At 39.1% G+C, this 23,582-nt stretch overlaps 1 protein-coding gene across 2 annotated transcripts in view; it reads right to left on the reverse strand.

The window, feature by feature from the left end:
- Positions 1 to 2,818: 2,818 nt before the first annotated feature.
- TRIM36 (tripartite motif containing 36) overlaps positions 2,819 to 23,582 on the reverse strand; it is a 32,891-nt gene continuing 12,127 nt past the window's right edge. For both annotated transcript variants that reach the window (XM_053567085.1, XM_053567084.1), the window contains 7 exons: positions 20,874 to 21,020; positions 16,826 to 16,921; positions 14,962 to 15,215; positions 14,606 to 14,730; positions 12,219 to 12,509; positions 8,559 to 8,856; positions 2,819 to 4,984 (listed from right to left, as the gene is read on the reverse strand). In XM_053567085.1, coding sequence (XP_053423060.1) covers positions 4,630 to 4,984; positions 8,559 to 8,856; positions 12,219 to 12,509; positions 14,606 to 14,730; positions 14,962 to 15,215; positions 16,826 to 16,921; positions 20,874 to 21,020 — 1,566 coding nt within the window. In that variant the 3' untranslated portion in view covers positions 2,819 to 4,629. The remainder of the gene's footprint in view (positions 4,985 to 8,558; positions 8,857 to 12,218; positions 12,510 to 14,605; positions 14,731 to 14,961; positions 15,216 to 16,825; positions 16,922 to 20,873; positions 21,021 to 23,582) is intronic.

Raw genomic sequence — 23,582 nt, forward strand, 5'->3', positions numbered from 1 at the left:
TTTACGAATGGATAGTTTGTTTTAGGAAGGAGTAAGACAATGTAAAAACCTTCAGCCAAAGACCATCCATATCGGTTTGTGAGGAAAAGATTAATCTTGTGTCCAAATTGGAAAGTACTGATGATTGACAGCAGGAAGAACAGCCAACACCATAGACATCTCAATTAGGCAAATAATGCCTAATATTAGTAGTACAAGTGAATTATATATATATATATATATATTTTTTTTTTTTTAGACAGTCTCACTATATCACTCTGGGTAGAGTGCTCTGGTGTCACAGCTCACAGCAACCTCAAGCTGTTGGGCTTAAGCGATTCTCTTGCCTCAGCCTCCCAAGTAGCTGGGACCACCACAGCGCCTGGCTACGTTTTGGTTGCAGTTGTCAGTGTTTCTTGGCAGGCCCGGGCTGGATTCGAATCCGCCAGCTCCAGTGTATGTGGCTGGCGCCCTAGCCGCTGAGCTATACGCGCTGAGCCGTAAGTAAGTAATATTAATACGGAGATAAAGAAGAAACAAGACTAATGTCTCTGACTCTGAGAAGCTGAATGGGGGTGAAGGTGAGGGACTGGAAGTCAACTGTTTTTGCATCTTTTATCATTATTTGACTTTATGAACTCTTACATTTATTATTTTGGAGATATACAGATATATACATATTATTTTGAAGCAATTATAAAATATATTTACAGCAACAGTGCTCACCATTCTCTATAGGAAAGATAACTTTTTTTAAAATATAGCTCCAATTGTCTTCAGATCACAAGATGGATATACTATTCCAAAAGATAATAGCTTTGCATTTAGAAGATCAAAAGTTGGAAGATTAAGAAGAAAAGAAAGCCAATCTCCATAAGCAGTCTTCTAATCTGGCTTATCAGCCTAGACTGAGACTGCATTTGAACTACATGCCAGCCTGAACTTGAAGAAACTTTCTATAATTTATGTGTGGCACATTTCCATTTATTTCCACTTGACACTGAAATTGAAAGTATTTTATAATCTTAATTCTATATCCAGGCAAGGGCCTAGCCAGAACTTTAAAGGTACTTTTTTTTTTTTTTTTAACCATAACACAATTATTTTTCTCTAATCCAACATTTCAGATAAAGGATATAAACTCAGAGAAGTAACTCCAATCGTCTCACAGATGATCTCAGCATGGAATGGCCAACTGGGAACAGAAATGCCAGAAAGCAGAAATGAAAAACTGGCACAGCTTTCTCAGTCTTGCCTTTCATGAGTATGTGTTCAACTGTGGCAGAACAGTCAGCACCATGACCAACAGCCTTCCTTTTCCCCCTCCAATACACCAAACTCCTTCCCGCCTGCGCCGTTTCTTGCCCATTCACCCCACACCTTGGCTCTATTCACTCCCTTTCCAGCCCAGGAAGATGAGCCCTGCTGTCTGCATCCCTAGTGAGCCCTCGCTGGCTGGCTTCCAGCAGGGTTCGGTCATTAACGGACGGATGAAGGACGCACCACATCTCCCTGCAATAGCTGCTTCCCAGGGCGACCTCCGCTCCTGGATTCTGCCTCTCAACGAGATCTAAGAAGCACAGATCCCCCTCTCCTCCTCCTTGCTCTAGTCTGTAATGGCTCCAGGCTTTGGTAGCCTTTCAAGTGCCTCGCCACTGCCTGCTTCTTGCTTTACTGCCGCCCATATTCCTAAGCAATCCTTTCAAGAACTTTTCACTTGAACCATCTGGGATGAATCTTGTTATCCGCCAGAAAGCTGGACAATTCACCACCCCAAGTACTTATTATTCATTCTACATGAAATGCTTTTCACTTAGATATTTGCATGGCCAGTTCCTCAGCAATCAGGTGTCAAACTCATCATGCCACCAACTCCAATGCTAGCTCCCACATCAAGCACTATCCCCTTCCCTGTTTTTATCATGTCTTTATCTCTGCTTACCAGAAGTTAAACTCCATGAAAGCAAGAACCTAGCTAGACCATCTTGCTCACTTTATACCCAGTACACACAACTAGGAGGAATGTAAAACTTTGGGAATGAAATAGTTCCAAATTCAACTTCAAAAAATTAAATTCCTCTACATTTTTTACAGCAAAAGAGTCCCAATAAAAAAGCCTATTCTCAGGATATTACTACACACAAGCGGATAAAACTTTAAAATGAATGCAAATCTATATAGTAACTTAAGAGTATTCTTGCCTGTAATATTAGTTCTCAATTCTTTTCCGCAGCAATATGATTGATTTTATTCCCAAAGGAGTTCACATTTCCAGGGCCTAATCAAATTATGGGCTATGGCAAAAGATTTAGCAGGCCCAGATTGTGTTTAACTCCCAAAAGGAGAGAGCTCTGACTCCTGCAACCTGCAAGAAAGCAACTGTGGATATGAGAATTAAGTTGTTATTCAGTCTCACAGGAACAGCCTTGAATCTACTCCTATTAGTCAAAAAAAATTGAGACCCTTCAAGCATTAGTCAAGAACCCGCTGGTTTCCGCAAGTGACTACAACGACCAGCACCGACAATATGATACGAGTGCACAAGTGTGAACTAAAGGACCACGTGTCTAGCCGAAACAGCGTCTATGACGGCTCAAAAAGGAAGTATCAGATACATTGATCAATTTGATCAACTGAAATAAATTCACTTCATGCCAAGCTTTTTTAAGAATCACTTCCATGGGAACTAAAGCTAATAAAGAAATGTACAAAATAGTTTTATATAAAACTTAAGCTCTATAATATGTGTGCAGCTAATCATCTTTTCATAATTCAATTTTCCACAAATATTCCACAAAAATTCCTGGAATGCAGATTTGAATCAATTACACTTGATTTCTTTTTAATTTTTATTAAAAAAGGAAAGAAACTCAGTAGAACATTACATATACAACTGTACAATATTTGAAATACCTTCCCTATTCCTGTTAAAGCTTTTTATCGTAAAACGTCTACATGATATGTCCTTACACGGGCGGGAGAGGATCAGACTTCACCACACATGTGCCCTTAGCAGCTTTATTGCACAATTACCCACACAGCACTGAATACTTGCTTAGTGTAGCCTCTGCTATAAAGTGCTACTTGTGAATGGGAAAGGAACCAAGAACGCTAAACCCTGAAATCCCCATGTTATTTTCTACTTGGGCTGGGAGAAGAAAGCGAATTTAATGCTACCAGCCTGAATAACAGATTTCCATTAAAAACAAAACAAAATAAAAAAACAGGCCTAAGAGTCTTGTTCTGTTAAAACACGTCAACAGCATTCTAAAAATGATTACTGCTAAAAGGCATGTAGTGTCTAACATTTTAACTTTAAAAAAAAAAAAAGCGGTTTAAATAAAAACCACCTACCTAAAAGAATGGCTTTCAAAGATAATTACACAATTTAGCTGAAATGAAATTCTTCAAATGAAAAGAAATTTCAACTTTTAAAAGGGTGCACAGTTTTATGATCTTCATTATGCCGAAATAAATTTATATTTTTACTCGCTAATATTACAAATGCTTATTACCAAACAATGAACCATAGAAACTGCCATAAAACTGAACAATTAAACTCAAGATACGTTATAAACTATTTTATATTTAATTCTAGACTAATAATACAGGGTGGACATAAAGTTTGTGTAAACTGCGCAGGAACTTTATGCCCACCCTGTATATCTTAACTTTTTCAAACATGTAAACATAAACCAGAAAAATCAGATAGGCACTATTTGTGCCAAAAAATGAAAATCACAAGATATAATAAGAGGGCAAAAGAAAATATGATTTCAGTATCAGTCCATCTTCAATACTTCTAAAAAATAATTCTTTGATATAAGCACAAATATTTTCATAGAGTAATAAAAAGTAAAGATAAATTTTCTGAAGAAAAAATTATATAAAGTGAAGTTGCATGTGTTAGGTAAGAATTTGTGTTTCCTACAAGAAACCATTAACCATGCTGGTTAACGGGTGTTACAGCTAAGGGAACTCCCAAAATGCCCTTAATAATACAGTCTGTGGGTTGGGGGGAGGGGGGAATAAATACAGTAGTTTTAATTTCCCAGGCAATATACTTTTAATAGTTACACATTATAAAATACATAATTTTCTACTTACATATACTACCATTTGTATGACCTTTTTCTTTTCACCTATCTAGAACTTTGTTTTCCTATTAAAAACAAATGCAACACACATTGCTTAGCACTAATTTCTATCCATAAGGCATTTTAAAAATATCTTCTTTTAGGACATAAGCATGATACAAAAATGAAAAAAACACAAACATAAAAGCAGCATAATAAATACTTTGTATCCCCAACCTGCCCAGAAAACCACCAATGTATTACTAATTATCAGCAACACCAGCTGACGTAAATAAGTTATTCCTTGGGCATAAAAAGAAAGAACATCCAGTTGCAAAGTTAATCATTTCAGTATTAACCAGAAAAGAATGTCTTCATTCCCCTCATTTGTGAAAGGCAGAACAGTGACGTGGCAGAGACAAGGCTGCTGGAGTGTCCCAGGTTTTAAGAAGAAACACACACGGTAACAAGTGTGGGGACAGAATACTTAGTGATATGTAATTAGTTACGAAGGTTAACACTAAGGCATTGCTTTGCTCGCAATTTCCATCCTAAGTCACATCAGATGTTGCTATCACATGTCTCCTGGGTATTCCAGGTACTTTGCTGAGATGGGTTCTTCCAGTTGAATTCCTCCACTGCCCATCAGTGCGAAGGCCGGGTACATGGTGTGCGAGCAGTCCACCTGGCGCTCACACAGGCACTTCATGTGCTCCATGTCATAGAAGCTCACTCTGCCTTTATCATAGTCAAGGAAGATCCCTATACTTGTTGGCATGGGAAGAACTCTATTTTCCGGTTCATTAGAAGAAGTGGGTGACTTAGGTATAAAAAATTTCTTCATGCCTATGGTAACTAACGTAAAGGGCTGTGAAGAATCAAAACTGGTGTCCTCACTCCCGCTGTCGTGGCCACTGTCTTGCTCATACCTGAAACGCAACAACAAAAACAAAGGGTCTGAATCTGTATCCACAGGACTCCAGGTGTCTTTAAAACATTTTCACAAGATAGTATATGTTGATTTAAGGCTAAAATTATGTTTGCATCAAAAGCTTTCTAATGAAATAAAAAAATCAAGGCTGCGTGTTGCCATGTAGAATTATACCCAAAGTTTTCTCTCATAAAACATCACTTTCACCTAGATAAAGGCAAGAGCCTAAAAGTTATTAATAACTCTGGCCTACCAAAAAGGAACTGGTCAAAGATTACACACCGACAGCACAAAATTATATACAGTCACGCGCCCCTCACTGATGTTTCAGTCGATGACAGACCACATACACAATGGCGTTCCCATAAAATAATGATGGGGCTGAAAAATATTTATCACCCCGTGATGTCCTGGCCGTTGCCCTGTGGTAAGGTAATGCGTGATTCTCACATGTGAGGAGATACCAGTATTAACCCACTGAACTGTGACCTACACACAGTACGTAATGCCTGATTATGATACTAAACGGCTAACACTGGCCTGTGTATTTATTAGACTATAATTTTATTGTCATTTCTACTTATTTTTTTTTTTTTAATGTTGGGGATTCATTGAGGGTACAATAAGCCAGGTTACACTGATTGCAATTGTTAGGTAAAGTCCCTCTTGCAATCATGTCTTGCCCCCATAAAGTGTGACACACACCAAGGCCCCACCCCCCTCCCTCCGTCCCTCTTTCTGCTGTCATTTCTACTTACTAAAAACACTAACTGTAAAACAGTCTCAGGCAGGTCCTTCAGGAGGCATTCCAGAAGAGAGAGTTGTCCTACGAGATGACAGCTCCCCTAGGAGGTGGGACCAGACGTGGAGGACAGTGATGGTGACAATCCTGACCCTGTGTAGGCCTCGGCTAATGTGTGTGTTTGTATCTTAGTTTTGAAAAAGTTCCAAAAGTAAAAAAGAAATCTCAATTTTAAAAATAGAACAAAGCTTATAGAAAAATTCCCTAAAGAAAATATTTTCCAACAGTTGTATGATGTTTGTATTTTAAGCTGTGTTATTACAAAAGAATTAATGTCAAAAAATTTTAAAAGTTATAGTAAGGTGAGGTTGATTTGTTGAAGAAAAATACTTTTTCATAAATGTAGTGCAGTCTAAGCATAATGTCATAGAATCTACAGAGTACACAGATACGGTAACAGGCGAGATGTTCACCTGCACTCACCCCTCACTCACACCTCAGAGGGTCTACAGAGTACACAGATACAGTAACAGACGGGACGTTCACCTGCACTCACCCCTCACTCACATCTCATAGAGTCTACAGAGTACACAGATACAGTAACGGATGGGACATTCACCTGCACTCACCCCTCACTCACATCTCATAGAGTCTACAGAGTACACAGATACAGTAACGGGCGGGACGTTCACCTGCACCCACCGCTCACTCACACCTCACAGGGTCTACAGAGTACACAGATACAGTAACGGGCGAGACATTCACCTGCACTCACCCCTCACTCATACCTCACAGGGTCTACAGAGTACACAGATACAGTAACGGGCGGGACGTTCACCTGCACCCACCCCTCACTCACATCTCATAGAGTCTACAGAGTACACAGATACAGTAACGGGCAGGACGTTCACCTGCACTCACCCCTCACTCACACCTCACAGGGTCTACAGAGTACAGAGATACAGTAATGGGTGGGACGTTCACCTGCACTGACCCCTCACTCACACCTCATAGTCTACAGAGTACACAGATATAGTAACGGGTGGGACGTTCACCTGCACCCACCCCTCACTCACACCTCACAGGGTCTACAGAGTACACAGATACAGTAACGGGCGGGATGTTCACCTGCACCCACCGCTCACTCACACCTCACAGGGTCTACAGAGTACACAGATACAGTAACGGGCGGGACATTCACCTGCACCCACCCCTCACTCACATCTCATAGAGTCTACAGAGTACACAGATACAGTAACGGGTGAGACGTTCACCTCCACCCACCGCTCACTCACACCTCACAGGGTCTACAGAGTACACAGATACAGTAACAGGCGGGATGTTCACCTGCACTCACAGCTCACTCACATCTCATAGAGTCTACAGAGTACACAGATACAGTAACGGGCGAGACGTTCACCTGCACTCACCCCTCACTCACATCTCATAGAGTCTACAGAGTACACAGATACAGTAACGGGCGGGATGTTCACCTGCACTCACCCCTCACTCACATCTCATGGAGTCTACAGAGTACACAGATACAGTAAGGGGCGGGACGTTCACCTGCACTCAACCCTCACTCACACCTCATAGAGTCTACAGAGTACACAGATACAGTAACGGGCGAGACGTCCACCTGCACTCACCCCTCACTCACACCTCACAGGGTCTACAGAGTACACAGATACAGTAACGGGTGGGATGTTCACCTGCACCCACCCCTCACTCACACCTCACAGGGTCTACAGAGTACAGAGATACAGTAACGGGTGGGACGTTCACCTGCACCCACCCCTCACTCACATCTCATAGAGTCTACAGAGTACACAGATACAGTAACGGGTGGGACGTTCACCTGCACCCACCCCTCACTCACACCTCACAGGGTCTACAGAGTACAGAGATACAGTAACGGGTGGGACGTTCACCTGCTCACACCGCTCACTCACTTGCCCAGAGCAACTTCCAGTCCTGTTCAATTAACCAGTTCTCTATTAAAATATTTGATGTTATGTAAATTTTTCATCTGTGTTTAAAACGTTTTTCCTACCATTCAGACTATTAACCTTTGATACTGTTTGCACAAGAGGTCAAGAATTATTTTTCTGGGCTGATTCAACTTACTCCCTCTAAAAGAACTGTACTATCTCCACTAGTCAATCTCTTAAGAAACGGTAATTCTCTGTTGTGAAAATATGTCTACCATGATCCAGTTTTGTAAAGGACTTACAGGGAAGTTTAAATAAATTCTGTCTTATAACAAAAGAACAACTTAATACCAATTGTGAAGTATGGCAATTGAAGGCACTATATGTGAGTAATTTTTATCATATAATTTAGGTAACATGTAAAAGATCTAAAAAGTTTTAAATGTGAGGCTTTGTTTGGATGCTCCAGAGGCATTCACATAGATTTATTTCCTCACCGCATCAGAAATAACAGCTAAATGATTATTCAATATGTGACTACAAACAGCCTCCTTTTTTTTCCTTTTTAGAGATAAGCATCTCACTATGTTGCATAGACAGGGCCTCAAACTCCTAGGCTTGGGCAATCCTCCTGCCTTAGCCTCCTGAGTGTCTAGGACTCAGGGGAGAGACCCTGCCTCTGGCTTTGACTCCTTTTCTTAATCAACCACATGGCATCGCCAAAACACCTGAATCAAAGAAATGTATAATCCAAATGGAATAAATAAATGCAAGTCTGTTTTCAGGCTTACCTTGCTAACCAACTATATGTTTATATAGTATATTTACTTTATATATTTATAAAATACATTTACTTTTGAAAGAATTATATCAAATTCTAGATTGAGAAAAGAAACTACCTTGGACTAACTGCATCCCGGGGAGAGCGGAGCCATTCTTGTAGTTTATCACTAGAAGCAACGCCTGCTTTTACCAGGTATGAGTAAGGTTCCACACGGAAGGCCCAAAAGTGTTTCCCTTTTGTGATTCCAACATCTCCAATGATGTAGTCTAAGCTTGTGTAATAACCCACTTGGATACGTTCTGCAGCCAGGAGCAGATTAAATCCAGCTCTACTCTCTACCCGGTCTCTCTTCAAGTTCAACAAAAGGTGCTCATTATTATAGCCACATTTTTCATCAAAGAGGAAACTGAAAACTAAACAGAGCTTACAATTAAAATCAGTCTGAACATAATGTATTAGCATTTCTATAGTTTAAGGTTAAATTTGATAGATTTTTCAAATAGAAATTACTGGAAAGAGATTAGGGAGGTGTCAGACAACCAAACAACCATGACAAACCAAAACTCAACGTAGCAATAATTTCCAGTATCTCAAAAGCAGAGGAAAATGTTTTTTTGAAAATATTTTTTTTTTTTTAATTTTTTTTTTGTAGAGCCAGAGTCTCACTTTATGGCCCTCAGTAGAGTGCCGTGGCCTCACACAGCTCACAGCAACCTCCAATTCCTGGGCTTAAGCGATTCTCCTGCCTCAGCCTCCCGAGTAGCTGGGACTACAGGCGCCCGCCACAACGCCCGGCTATTTTTTGGTTGCAGTTTGGCCGGGGCCGGGCTTGAACCCGCCACCCTCGGTATATGGGGCTGACGCCTTACGGATTGAGCCACAGGTGCCGCCCTTGAAAATATTTTAAATGTGAACATGTATGACTTGGAATAGATAAAACAAATCTATAATAGATATTTTATACTAGATCTGTTCTTTTATCCCTAAAAGTAAGGGACTATATATTTTCATACATATGTAATCTTTTCTTAAATATCTATCCTAACTTTTATAAATATGGAAAATGTTAGCTATTTTAACAAGGCCTTTTCCTTATTAACCAACACACTATAACAGGAGCCCTGAGAAACCTGGTAGGGTGTTAAAAGAAAAAAGCATGGCCTTTGGGTTCGGAGAGACCTGGTCTGAATTCCTTCCTCCACAGAATGGAGATAACACCACTCCTATCGTCTCTATCAACGTAAATCACCCACCGGCTTCTGAACAGTGGGGAAATAATGAATAAGGCAAATGTGCCACGCACATCCAATGCATTATCATCCAGCCTTTAAAAAGAAAGAAATCCAGCCACACGTCCAATATGGCTGGACCTGAAATAAGCCAGATGCAGGAACTGACACATTAAGTACATGCAGACAAGGAAATACCACCCCTCAAAAACCAAACAGGTGGCAGTGGGGCGGGGATGGGTAAATTCACACCTAACGGGCACAGCGCGCACTGTCTGGGCAAGAACTCCTCTAACTTGACTCAGTACGAAAGCAATTTATGTAACCAAAACATTTGTATCGCATAATATTCCAAAATAAATAAAAATTTTTAAAAAGAAGCCACATGCAAAACAACAAATATTGCATTATTCTATTTACATGAAGTACCTCGAATAGGCAAGTTCATAGAGACAGAGAGTAGAATAGAGGCCACCAAGCTCTGGGAGGAGGGAAGTTATCATTTACAAGGTGCAGAGTTTCCATTCGGAAGGGTGAAAAAATTCTGGAGATGTGAGTGGCGATATTAAACAATACCATGAATGTGCTTACTGCCACTGAAATAAATACTTCAAAATGGTAAATTTTATCTATGTCTATATATATACGTTTTTTGAGTCTTTTTTTTTTTTGTAGTTTTTGGCTGGGTTTGAACCCACCACCTCTAGTATATGGGGCCGGCGCCCTACTCCTTGAGCCACAGGCACCACTCAAATTTTATCTGTGTTACATCACAATAAAAAAAATGGCTGCTAGTAAACTAACACTATTCCCCACAGACAGCCTGACCACTCTTTCCGGTAATGCCTAGAGTCTTGGCATAATTATTTGTGCTTCCTTTCAATCTCAAGTCTCCCAGCTTGCACAAAAAATTTAAAGGGTTACCCTGGTCTTACTGCTTTGATGAGAATATGAAAACAAGCCTTCACGTTTCCTGTCCTCCTTCGCCCTCCACTATTTCGCTGCAACAGCAGCTACATCTAGGTTTCTTTTTCCTCTATTTTCAGTCAGAGAGACTAGAAAAGTGGAAATAGCATTAAGCATGAAATATTTATTTAATACTTGCAAATTCATCCTAAAACTACTGGATTGTATTAAAATTCAAAAAGATTTAGCCAACCATAGATATTAATATTTATATTCTTATTTTTCAAAAGCCACAATGTGCATGAAAAACAAATCTCTTCTATTTTGAACAAAAAGGGAAGGAAGGGGAGAGTGCAGAAAATATGGTTACTTAAGCCACAAAAAAATAAGGAGGTAGCAACAGTATTTGAAAACCAACTGAAGGTATCTGTAAGGCAGGGACTAACAGGGAAAATGTTTCCCTGCTGAGCTTCTCAACACATTGTAGTGGCTATCAGCTAATCTGTAAATTGGCTGTCATTCTCATTCCATAAAAATCTTCAGGCACTGTGTGCTCGGTTTCAGTAGTTTTTAAAGTAGTTTTTAACTCGGAAGGGGAGGGAGGGTGAGCTGGGCCTGAGGAAATTTGAGTACAGGGAGAAAAGGCCGTCCATGTGGTTCTATAAAGCATGCCTACCATCCCCAGGGGCTGAGAATCACCAAGATAGATAGAAAATACAGGCAAATCGGAACTAGGTTAAATCAAAATCATATTTCAGGAATTATACCAATAAAATTTAAAAAATATCTACCTATGTCCCATGTTTTAAAAGCTTCCACAACTAAAAAATACAGAATAATATTATTCAAAAGTTTTTTCTTTTTGAGACAGAAATGCATTATCTATCTTGGTCTGTCACCCAAGCTATAGTACAGTGGTGTCATCATAGTTCACTACAGCCTCAAACTTCTGGGCTGAAGCGATCCTCCTACTCAGCCTCCTAAGTAGCTGGGACTACAGACACCCGTCACCATGCTTGGCTCCTACTTCTATTTTTAGTAGAGATGGGGTCTCACTCTTGCTCAGGCTGGGCTCCAACTCTGAGCTCAAGTAATCTACCCATCTTGGCCTCCCAGAGTGCCAGGATTACAAGTGTAACCTACCAACACCTAGTTCAAAACTTTTAAGTTACTATTTATGCTATTTTAATTCCAATTTAATAGACTTACTCTCTCAAATGTCTTCCTATTTTTCTCTGGTGTCAGTTAAAATCTAACCCTGTTCTCCGTCGACAAGGTGAAATTCAAGTAAAACAGAACCTCTAAGTTGACCACCCAAGGGACTGCAACAAACTGGTCAACATATGGAGAGGGTCAATGTACAGAATTAGGTGCCTACTATACTGGTATGTACATGTGGTGCATATCTACTCTATGAAAATTGGGTCAAGTTAAGGAAGTGGTTAATGGAAGGAAGTGGCCGACTGTGGAGGTTCTACTGAATTTAGTTAATTTCTAAATCCTACCTGTGTGGAAGCTACTTTTCTGGAATCTTTTAAAAAACAAGAGCTGGTTTAATGTAGGTCTACATGGGGACATGGCTTATTTTATCAAGATCTCTTCCAATGTTATGCTTTTTTAATTCCCAATATTCACAATACCTGGAGCTGGAGGAGTGTGAAGAACCAATTCCCTGCTGCAAGGACTACATACTGAACCCTTATAGGCTCTCACTCTGAAAGCATAAATACTATTGCTTTCAAGTTCTGAAATGACTTTACTTGTGCCACACACTTGTATCTCATTCCATGACAACATTTCATCATCTCTATTAATCTTCCGATACTCCAGAATGTAGCTATCAGCTTTATCCTTTTCTGGCTGGTGCCAATTTATCAAGGCATTGTTATAAACTTTGCTCTGTTCCTCATTGATCTCTGGCACATCTATGCCTGGAAGAATTATGAAACAGAAAACAATGTTAAAATACTGCTACTTCAAAACCTGATGTTCTTCCTCAATGAAAATGATGTTTTGATAATACTTAATTACTTCTATACTGTCCAAGAATTTTTTAAATTTCCAATACTACATATAAAAAAAAGAATAAATATAAACTAAGGTATATTTATAAATAAAAGAAAAAAAGAATGAAAAATATGATACAAAAATTGATTTGATTATAGCTATAGTTGTTTTTTTTTTTTGTTTGTTTGTTTTTTGTAGAGACAGTGTCTCACTTTACTGCCCTCGGTAGAGTGCCGTGGCGTCACACGGCTCACAGCTCTTGGGCTTATGTGCTTCTCTTGCCTCAGCCTCCCGAGCAGCTGGGACTACAGGCGCCCACCACAACGCCCGGCTATTTTTTTTTTGTTGCTGTTGCAGTTTGGCCGGGGCTGAGTTTGAACCCACCACCCTCAGTATACGGGACCAGCGCCCTACTCACTGAGCCACAGGCGCTGCCCTATAGTTAGGTGCTTTATACCTATTAATTATGAAACACTGTTAAGTCAAATTTTTTTAACAATTTGCCCTCCACCTACTGAATAACAGCCCTGGACTTGAAATTTTTTATTTATGTCTTCCCATAAACAATTATTTTATTATTTTTAAATTTAAGTTTGGTGACCAAATCAAACAAACTCTCAGTGAATATTATATAATTTCCGTTCACTTTACAACTCTGTAGAGTTGCAAATAAACTTAATTTTTCTTAATATAAATGATACGCATATTTTAGGAAAAAAATAAGACACTATGGAATACCCATTAAAAATTTTAAGTAACCAAAGGTAACCACTATAACCATTTAGTTTAGAGCCTGCCAGTGTTTTCACTCAGTGGTGTGCTACTATATAGGTATGTTACCATTTCACTGTCTGTTCTTGTAGATAGGCTTCTAATTTTTCACTAAAAATACAATTATAAAACTATAATTATTAAAATAAAGCTAAATCCTGTGCCTATGCATATTCTTTTCCATAGAACAGATTCCTAAGCTTGACAGCTCGGATCATATGGTAAGAACAGTAAGTTACAAAAGTTACACCCCTCCCCCCACATACACACCCATTTATGTCAAATCACAAAGAGAATAGCCATGAGAAGTACAAGTCTGCCTCTTCTCCTCATACCCCAGCTGCAGCCTGAGCAAGGTAAAGCAAGCACGTATGTGCAGTGCCCTGAATGTTACACAGCCACGATGAGATTTGGAAGGTCAGACAAAATACATTTAAAAAAAATTGTTTTAATAAGGAACAAATTATAGGATAACAAATACTATGCTCTACCCCATACCCTTTCTTTTCTTTTCAAATATAGTTTACTAAAAAAAAGTATATATAGGAAATATAGCCAGAGGACTATCAATCAGCCAGAATATAACGTATAAAATACAATCAGCATTTTATATAGTAGCAAATATCTATCCAAATAAATAGTCATAATAAATAAGTATATATCAGATTCAGGGATATATTTAGAAAGAAAGGAGATCACAGTAATCCTTGAGAGTCTGAAGACAAATTTCCTTTGAATGAATATACAAATTCACAAACTCGAACCAACACAGTAACTGGACCACAGGCCTATCTTTGTAAGGATCATGCTTGCTCTCCACCACTAGAACAGAAACCTTAGGAGATAAATGAGGTGAGAAAAGGGAAAAAAGGAAACCTCTTTTCTGAGGAATAGCAGCAAGACACAAATATAAACAAGTGTTTGGATGAAGGGTATCCCCCCCAAAAAATTCACATGTTGAAGTCCAATCCCAAGTATCTCAAAATGTGACTATAATTAAAATCAGGTCATTAGAGTGGACCTTTATCTAATCTGACTGGCACCCTTTTAAAAGGAGGATAAGAATATAGTTTTGTGCATAAAAACACAGTTACCCAATCATAAATGGGATACGATTTTGGGACACTATACTGGGCCTGCACAACTGAAATGCTGCTTCATAACGTCAGGCTGACGGGGACTTCCTGTTTCTTTTACACAATGCAAATTAAGACTAAAAGCGTGCGGTTTTGCCTTTAGTAAGACTTACCACTAGAGAAAAACGACAATTCTCCAAGGAGTTCTGTTTGTTTAGATGTATTAACAACATAGTCTTCAAAAGAAGTCTGCGCTGCCGGTCTAAAGCTCTTCAAAGATTCCGTAGCTTTCTGTATTCTGCAGACATAGATATTTTACATAAAAATCATTCTTGAAAAAGGCAAATCAGACTAAGCATCTGCAAAGTGATTAACAAAAGAAAACCCACACTCTAGGCAACATTTAAGAAGGAAGCAAAACTCATTCACATTAACACAGCATGATGGACCACTCAGCTTTAAATCTGAAATACCCACAGGCAGGTAATGACCCTGCGGAGGAGACTCTGAAGTTCAGAAAAGAGGGTACCTGAGGTGGAGCTGTTTAGCTGTCTGTACAAAGCAAGACTGGTCTGTCTCCTTCAGCACTTCTTGGGCATATCCCACAAGCCCATTGTTCTCTAGAAGCCCCTGATACTCCTCCATTTGAGTCTGAAATTTGTCTAATCTCAGTTTCTTAGAAGCATCAATTGCTTTTAACACAGATGACTTCCTCTCTTCCAGAATTTCAAAGAGCTTTTCAAAATGTGTAATTGCCTCTTCTTTAGCCCTCTCTCCATTACACTGTGATAAAACAAAGCAAGCGTTACCTTGGCTACTGAATTCAAATGTCTTTTCACAAATTCTACACGATGATATCTGATCTATGTGATGCCAAAACTATCAAAATTCAACAACAGCAAACCCAGATACTGTAAAGAAAAAAACTTTTGTCTGACTGTGAAATTTCAGAACAAAAGCTTCGCATCAAATACACTTAGCAAAGAACTGACAACTTTTACTCAGAAATAGCATATCCATAGATAAAAAAGATCTAAGTATACAGCTAAGTATAATTACAGATAAAAAGACAATATTACCACTGAATAAATGTCTAGAATGGAGGGAAATTCATGTAGAAGATTCTTACTAGTAAGCTACAAAATGCTGCTTAAGCCAAAGGTACAAACAAATTCATAATGTTCCCAGGATTCCAGGGAGTCAGTGTCTACAAGAATACTTGACACCCGAATTCCTAAATTTTTAAACTGTTAGAAGACAGAACCAAGACAGACCCTGGGTTTTCCTTTATTTCAGAAGGAGAACAGGACTGAGCCAGCAGAATGAGGACAAGCCTCCCGTGACCCAGGACGCAGCCCCTGAAACAACCTACCATCCAGGGGATGATGTGCTTTGCGCTAGAAAATTCTTACAAACTCCAAGAGTCTGTGCCTTAACCAGACAAAAACATGAAAAAGATAATCCCACTTTAAATTTATGCAAAAAATGACTTAGGGTGGGGAATGCCATCGGTGAACATCAGGACAGTTAAGATTAAAAACAAAAGCAATGTTGGTAATGGTGCTACTGCATGTAATTTCTTAATCATTTCTCTCCATGTTGGAAAAAATTTCTTCAAAAAGTTAACAGTCTCATCCTCGCCAGGATATTTTTAAAATTATATTTATACCATTTCTAAAGTGATCAAGAGTAAGGGCTCTCAACTTTGTTTCAGATGGAGAAAAGAAAGGTCAAAATCAGTGAAGAATATTTGGAATTTACCAATAACCCAGTCCTATCCTCTTTTACTGCATTTTTAAAATGCTATAACTTTTTCTAATTTTTACTGAAGTATATATACAAACAGAAGAATCTACGTGTAAGCATAAAGATCAATGAATCTTTATAAACACCCATGTATCCAGCATCTAGCAGAGACTCTTTATTAGGTAGAAGAACATCACCAGCACTCCCAGAGGCCAGCCTTTAACCCCTTTCTTGGCACTAAACCCTTCCTCGATTCTAACAACAAAATCAAGTCTCATTTTTTTGGTACTTTTTATATATGACCATTCTAATACATGCCTTTTGGTGAACAAATGTAGGTTACATACTCAGGAATATCTGGAATTTGAAATAAACCTGGTCCTCCTATCCACATACTGCACATTTTTCAAGAGCAATTTGCTAATTTTTTAAAGTACAAATAATTGTAAAAGCTATTTTTCCTGTACATATTACTTTTGAAATCTTGTTAACTGCCATGTAAAGAGTTAGCCGTTCTTTCCTCCATCTCCCAGTAGCATTATTTTTCATGTTTGTTTCCCTAGCTCATATCACATCCTCAAAGCTTTAAGAAAAATGAATGTCTAAACAGAATAAATGAAAAACGTGCATATCAGTTTATCACTTACCTCTGTTTCTTTCATTAACAAATTTAGTTCAGAAATCTGACTCTTCACCTGGCTCTCCTTACCAATAAGGTAATCAATATCCTTTGAAAGCTTTTCCTGTTGAAACACATTCATTAACAAACACACACAAGTGGACAGAAATTAAGTTTAAAAAAGACCTTCTAGAATTTTTTAATTAGGCAGTACTCATGATCTTCTATAGCCTATGATAAGCAGGTAGTAAAATCAACTATGATTATCATTATTAATTTGGTAGTTACCGGCCTTAACCATACAGGGTCAAGGATACACAGGAGATTGAAACAGGCTAGGAAAAAAAACAAGGCAATGATGCTTAGATTAGTCGAAATGGTAAATATGCAAATAGGGTATTTTTGTCAATTCTTTATTATTTCTAGACCCCATCCTCCTAAGGCTTCTAATTAAACAGAAGGGCCACAATTCAAACAGTATCACCTGCCATCAGATTTTGTAACTCACTCTCACGAACACTACACATATACACACGTACAACAGAAACAGTAAGGAGAGTCTTCCAAAAATAATCATCATAACCCATCCCAAACTATTTATTAAATAATTACACAATAATGAGAACAAAGATTTACGAGAATAAACATTTCCCAGAGCTTACTGAATAACTTATTTATCAGGTTGTCATTCTGAAATCAGGATAGTTTCCCATAACAATAACATCATCAGTTTTGGTGAGAGCCCTAGTCTTGCCCAAAAAACATATTCTGGAACATACCTGAAGCTTATTTACAAAAACAAAACCAAAGCCCTGAAGAACCATGGGGTAAAAGCAATTTAACAAAGAAATAAAGGTCTTCAGAGTCTAGGAAAGAGGTCATGGGCAGGAAACATTCCCCAAGCTGCAGCCCCAAGAGGAGGACCTGAAATGAAAGCGACAGACCCAGCTTCTAGGATCTTGATAAATGAGTCTCTTCCTATATCATCTTCCATTTTGTTAAGCACACCATGTAAAGTGGAAGAGAACATATGCAAAAATAAAAGTGACAGGTGTCTGGCAGGACTATTTTATTTTCAGCAGGACACCCAGCAATCAGACACGGTGAGTCTCCTTGACGGCACACGGGAGAGACAGAAGGACTTGGGAAGCAGAGGAACAAGAATTCTAAGAATTCGTGACAAAATGAGATGAAAAAATTACAAAATGTTAATGGTAGGAATATACATAAATCCTTATGTCTTAACCCAACACAGCACAGATGAGGGAGGCTAACCTCAAGGAGTACAGATAGCACAAAGTTAGCAGCTGAACCAGGAATCTGCTCACCACAAGCACATAGTCAGTCAGCAGCTGAACCAGGAACCTGCTGACCGTGAGCACATAGTCAATCAGCAGCTGAACCAGGAACCTGCTCACCGTGAGCACACAGTCAGTCAGCAGCTGAACCAGGAACCTGCTCGCTGTGAGCACATAGTCAGTCAGCAGCTGAACCAGGAACCTGCTCACCATGAACAGATAGTCAGTCAGCAGCAAAACCAGAAACCTGCTCACCGTGAGCACAGAGTCAGTCAGCAGCTGAACCAGGAACCCGCTCACCGTGAGCAAATAGCAGCTAAACCAGAAACCCGCTCACCATGAGCACATAGTCAGCAGCTGAACCAGGAACCCACTCACCATGAGCACATAGTCAGCAGCTGAACCAGGAACCTGCTCACTGTGAGCACACAGTCAGCAGCTGAACCAGGAACCCACCGCAAGCACACAGTCAGCAGCTGAACCAGGAACCTGCTCACTGCGCAGTGAAAAAAAGATTACAGGACTCACTTAACAGAGAGACTGACATTAGTGGAATTATTCCTCTAATCCAGCTTTTGTCTATTTGGGCAAGTTGACCCCAAAAGTGGAAGCAGTTTCCAGAACTTAAAGGGCATCTTCCACAAAACACCTGTCCAAATGCTAGGACACAGGTTACCTTACTGGAAGCTGGCTCACGTAAGTAGGCAGACGAGAAACCTGGTCCCTGGTTCAGCAGTCTCAACAAACAGGACAAAGTCATCCTCCCATGACACCTATTTCTCTTCTATACTTTCAATACTCAAGTGACCAAAAAGTAAAGACATTATAACCTGACCTATATCCTGTAGACGTCCACAAAGTTAAAATCTGAAATTAAGTAGAAGTATAGGAGATCTGTTGCTAATGACAAATCCAGATAAAATTTCCATTCTGGAGTCTATTTTTAAAAGTCTGAAACACAAACGAGAGAAACCGACATAGTGTAAAAGATAGCTTAAGGGTATTATTGTCAAATATTTAATCCAGGTAATAGAAACAAATGTTTGGACAACTTATAAGGTCACACCAGTAAGATCCAGTAAGGAAACAAAACAACAAGGTGTTAAACCTAATTACAACTGGTAGCGTGCGAGGCACTGTGTGGACAGGACAGAAATGATGACTGGATTTACTCTCCCCCCTGCAACAACTACCAAACCTAACAAAATACACTGGGCATCAAAAAATAAGAGAGACATCTTTCCCTGAAAGGTGGGAAACAAGATGAGCCTATGACTGACTGCCCCAGCTTACTGTCTAGAGAAGGGATCAAAGGGAGCCCGGGACCTCCCACGAGGAGAGGAAGCTTAGAGCCCGGGAGGTCGGAGTTTGGAAGGCACAATATCTAAGAGGAGGCAGCCGTAAAGAGGAGGGAATCCACACCCGGTCCCGTAAAGAGGAGGGACTCCACACCCGGTTCCTGTAAAGAGGAGGGACTCCACACCTGGTCCCTGTACAGACCCAGCAGAACACCGATAAGCTCCTGTGTAAGGAAGCTGCCAGACGCCAGAGTAAGAGACCCCCGAGAGGATTCAAGGGAGCAATTTCAGGAGCTCATACACGGCTGGGAATAGTACCTGCTACCCACCAAACAGACTTTAAAAGAAAAAGAAAGACATACGCTCAAAATTCAGAGGGCATTGGAAAGCTAATCAGAGGGTTTTTTTTTTTTTTATCTCAACAGCCAGCTTAAATGCTGCTCTGTTCAGCAAAAAAAAGGCTTAAAAGCAAGGAAGAGCCAAAAGGAACAAACTATTTCCAAGTAACCTAATCACACATCTGAGGCAAACTTAACAATACCTGTAGGAATACAAAGACATCCAGCACCCAAAAAGACAAAATTTACAACACCTGGCAGCCGATCAAAAATTACCAGGCATGCAAATAGTAGGGAAATATGAACTATCATGGGAAAAAAAGCAACCAAAACTGACGTAGTTATGACACAGATGAGAGAGTTAGTAGAGCAGAATAATGAACCCCTAACACCCGTGTTCCCACGTTCCGAGAAGACAGAGGGAAGGCAGGGCGTGCACACACAAAATGCTAAATATTACACGAAACTGTGTATATACATGCAGCCAGATACAGGCCAAAATATGCATTGACATACTGCTACCTTCACATATTGTTAAAGTCAGAAAGGAAACAATTAAAATGGGTGGTAGGTTCATGTATGAATTAATTGTTTAAAGGAAAAAAGAATGGAACAAAAAAAAAATCGCATTATACCACTGTCTACTTTGCTGCGGATTATCGAATTTGAAAGTTTTAAAAGGATCAAGAATAAAGTTAACCTTAGGTGGTAAGGTTAACTTAGGTGGTAAGGGTCTCACTAGAAAAAACAAAACACTAATCCCATAGGCAAGGAACAAGAATTAGCGTCTTAAGATAGCCATGGTCCTTCAAAGTGTGTCATTCCTATGTACCACGTGCATTGTACAGAGGCAGGCAACGGGATCATGTGGCGATCAGGATGCAATGTCCCTTCCCTCAGAATTCAGAACTAACAGTGTAGGTGTTAGTGTAGTATATAGGACATTATCATATCAGTACTCAAGAGAGGTGTCATTCAGAAAGACGTTAGTCCTAACATTAGCAGATCATTAAGTAACACTTGACATTAACTCACTTTAGTAAAACAGATTACATAACACGTTATGATTTTATAAATAAAAACTTAAAGGCAATAAAGTTATAAAGAATAAAAACTCAGTTCCAAAAATAAGCAAGTCCTACCTTCAAGGTTTTGTAGGCACTGCTCATAGTGGTTACGCGGTGATTGGAATGATTACCACCCAACTTGCAGAGATGACAAACCGGCCTCCTACATAGTTCACAGTACATGTTTATTCTCTCTGTTTCGTGTTCTGGGCACATTAAAATCTATTGTGTAAAGAATAAAAGCATGATTAAGGATCTAGCTTTCAAGTAATCTGATAAAGTCCTAAAACCCAAAGATTTGCTTTATAAAGTCACTAAATGAAAAACATGAAATAAAAATGATACATCACAAGAAAGTTCTCTATATTAGAATTATTATTCTTCAAATTGAGGCTTCTAATAGTTAAAAAGTACTTGCTATTTCTCTGAAATTTGATAAGAAAGCAAAACTTTTATTTCCATCAGCTTCAAGTGGAACAAATGCTTAACCAAGCTAGAGAGGTCCTCTGAGCACACTGACGAGGCAGTTCCTCATGGTCATCATCAGTATGTTTATGAAGTACCGTGAGAATTCTTTTTTTTTTTTTTATTGGCCAGGGCTGGGTTTGAACCCACAACCTCTGGCATATGAGACCGGTACCCTACTCCTTGAGCCACAGGCACCACCCTACTGTGAGAATTCTAAGGACCTATGGTTTCACCATCCTTATGAGAACTCTTATTAAGAGGTGCTGGAACACTTTATGATATAAGCTTCCAGAACGTGTTTCCTTCTACAAATTACTTACAAATCCAAAGACAAATTTAGAACTGTTTTCCTAATTGATTAAGCATTTATTGTATTTATTCAGGAAACCACTATCATAGGAACATGTAAAATTTTAACATAGCTGTTTTCATCGAGAAGAAAGGGGGGATTCTTTAAAAGTATGTTAATAAAATCAAAAGGCTGTTAATGATTCCAATAGATTATAGCAAACAACCATAACTGATCTGATAATTTATAGACATTTACAACAACAACAAAAAGTCTAATGAAAAGTCCCAATACCAATATGTAGGCTCAGGAGAACAAGTGAAGAAGATTTCAGACATGCACAAGTTCCTATATTTTAAAAACCATTATGTTTAAAATAAAATTCAAAGTTTGGCTTTCTGCAAGATATAATCAAAAGAATTCAAAGTTACAGGCAAACATTCAGTAGGGTAAGGAACATCTTTTAGAATTTTTTCTTTTACAGTTTTTGGCCAGGGCTGGGTTTGAACCCGCCATCTACGGCATATGGGGCCGGCGCCCTACTCCTTTGAGCCACAGGCGCCGCCCAGGAACATCTTTTAGAATTTTACTGTACAGAATAACACTGACTGCCTGAAAGAAGAAAATACATTTTTCTCAATATAGCTTATTCATATTCTCCAGTTCTCTCTTGTCAATTTTTCATTATATTTGTAAATAGGAAGTCTAAGACTATAATTTATACTTCATCATGAAATCCGTACTCATAAAAACCCAAGCCTAATATCACTCATTTAATAATCATAAGTTCTTTCATAAGATAGTATTAATTTGACGACTCAAAAGAAACATTAAAACACCAGATTGAAGTCAAATTATTAAATATCTTTGACCTTGAGAACTGCAAATGTGATGAAAATATAACAGAGCATTAAAAGATATTTGATAAACCTATTGGCAGACTGACACAGTTTGAGAAAAGAGTTATTCAAAACACGGAAGCATAGATCCGTTTTTGTTTTAATCTGTTACTCCTACATGTGATATAAGAAATACTCAGCTCAAAGTTTCAGGAAAAATTTCGGGAGTTTTTTCCTCATTTTTCTATTACTCGTTGTATGTTTTGTGCTTAAGAATGGAAAAAGGTTTTCATATCCACACAAATAACTAAATTCTGAAATAAGAATTATAGTTTTTTTTTTTTAATCTATATCAGTGGTTCTCAATCTTCCTAATGTCGTGAACCTTTAATACAGACCAAAGGGGTCGCGACCCAGAGGTTGAGAACCGCTGATCTATATAAATCATAAAGAAGTGATGATATCCAAAAATCATTCTTCTTTTTAGTCAAACAGCAGGGCAAACAACACATAAAGTTCTTTTGAGAATTACTAGAAAGATTATCCAGAATGTTTAAGAAATTCAAGTTCTATTTGATATAACATATAACCACTATATCACAAGCTTCAAAAAATTAGGCTGTAATTACTCTTATCTATTCTTTTTTTTTTTTTTTGAGACAGTCCCGCTATGTCACCCTCGGTAGAGTGCCAAGGCGTCACAGCTCACAGCAACCTCAAACTCTTGGGCTTAAGCGATTCTCTTGCTTCAGCTTCCCAAGTAGCTGGGACTACAGGCACCCACCACAACGCCTAGCTATTTTTTGGTAGCAGTTGTCATTGTTGTTTGGCAGGCCCAGGCTGGATTCGAACCTGCCAGCTCTGGTGTATGTGGCTGGCACCCTAGCCACTTGAGCTATAGGCACTGAGCCTCTTATTTATTCTTAGTACAATTTTAGCTAACTAAAAACATCAGAAAAATATTTTTCCTATGCCAGCCACATACACCAGCTTGGCAGGTTCAAGCCCAGACGGGCGCCTGCTGAACAACGACAACTACAATAAAAAAAAAAAAAAAAAGCCAGGCATTGTGGCAGGCGCCTGTAGTCCCAGCTACTTGGGAGGTTGAGGTAAGAGAATCGCTTAAGTCCAAGAGTTTGAGGTTGCTGTGAGCTGTGACATCACAGCACTCTACTGAGGGCGACATAA

Source organism: Nycticebus coucang, chromosome 17 (genome assembly GCF_027406575.1).
Source record: "Nycticebus coucang isolate mNycCou1 chromosome 17, mNycCou1.pri, whole genome shotgun sequence".
Classification (NCBI taxonomy): domain Eukaryota; kingdom Metazoa; phylum Chordata; class Mammalia; order Primates; family Lorisidae; genus Nycticebus; species Nycticebus coucang.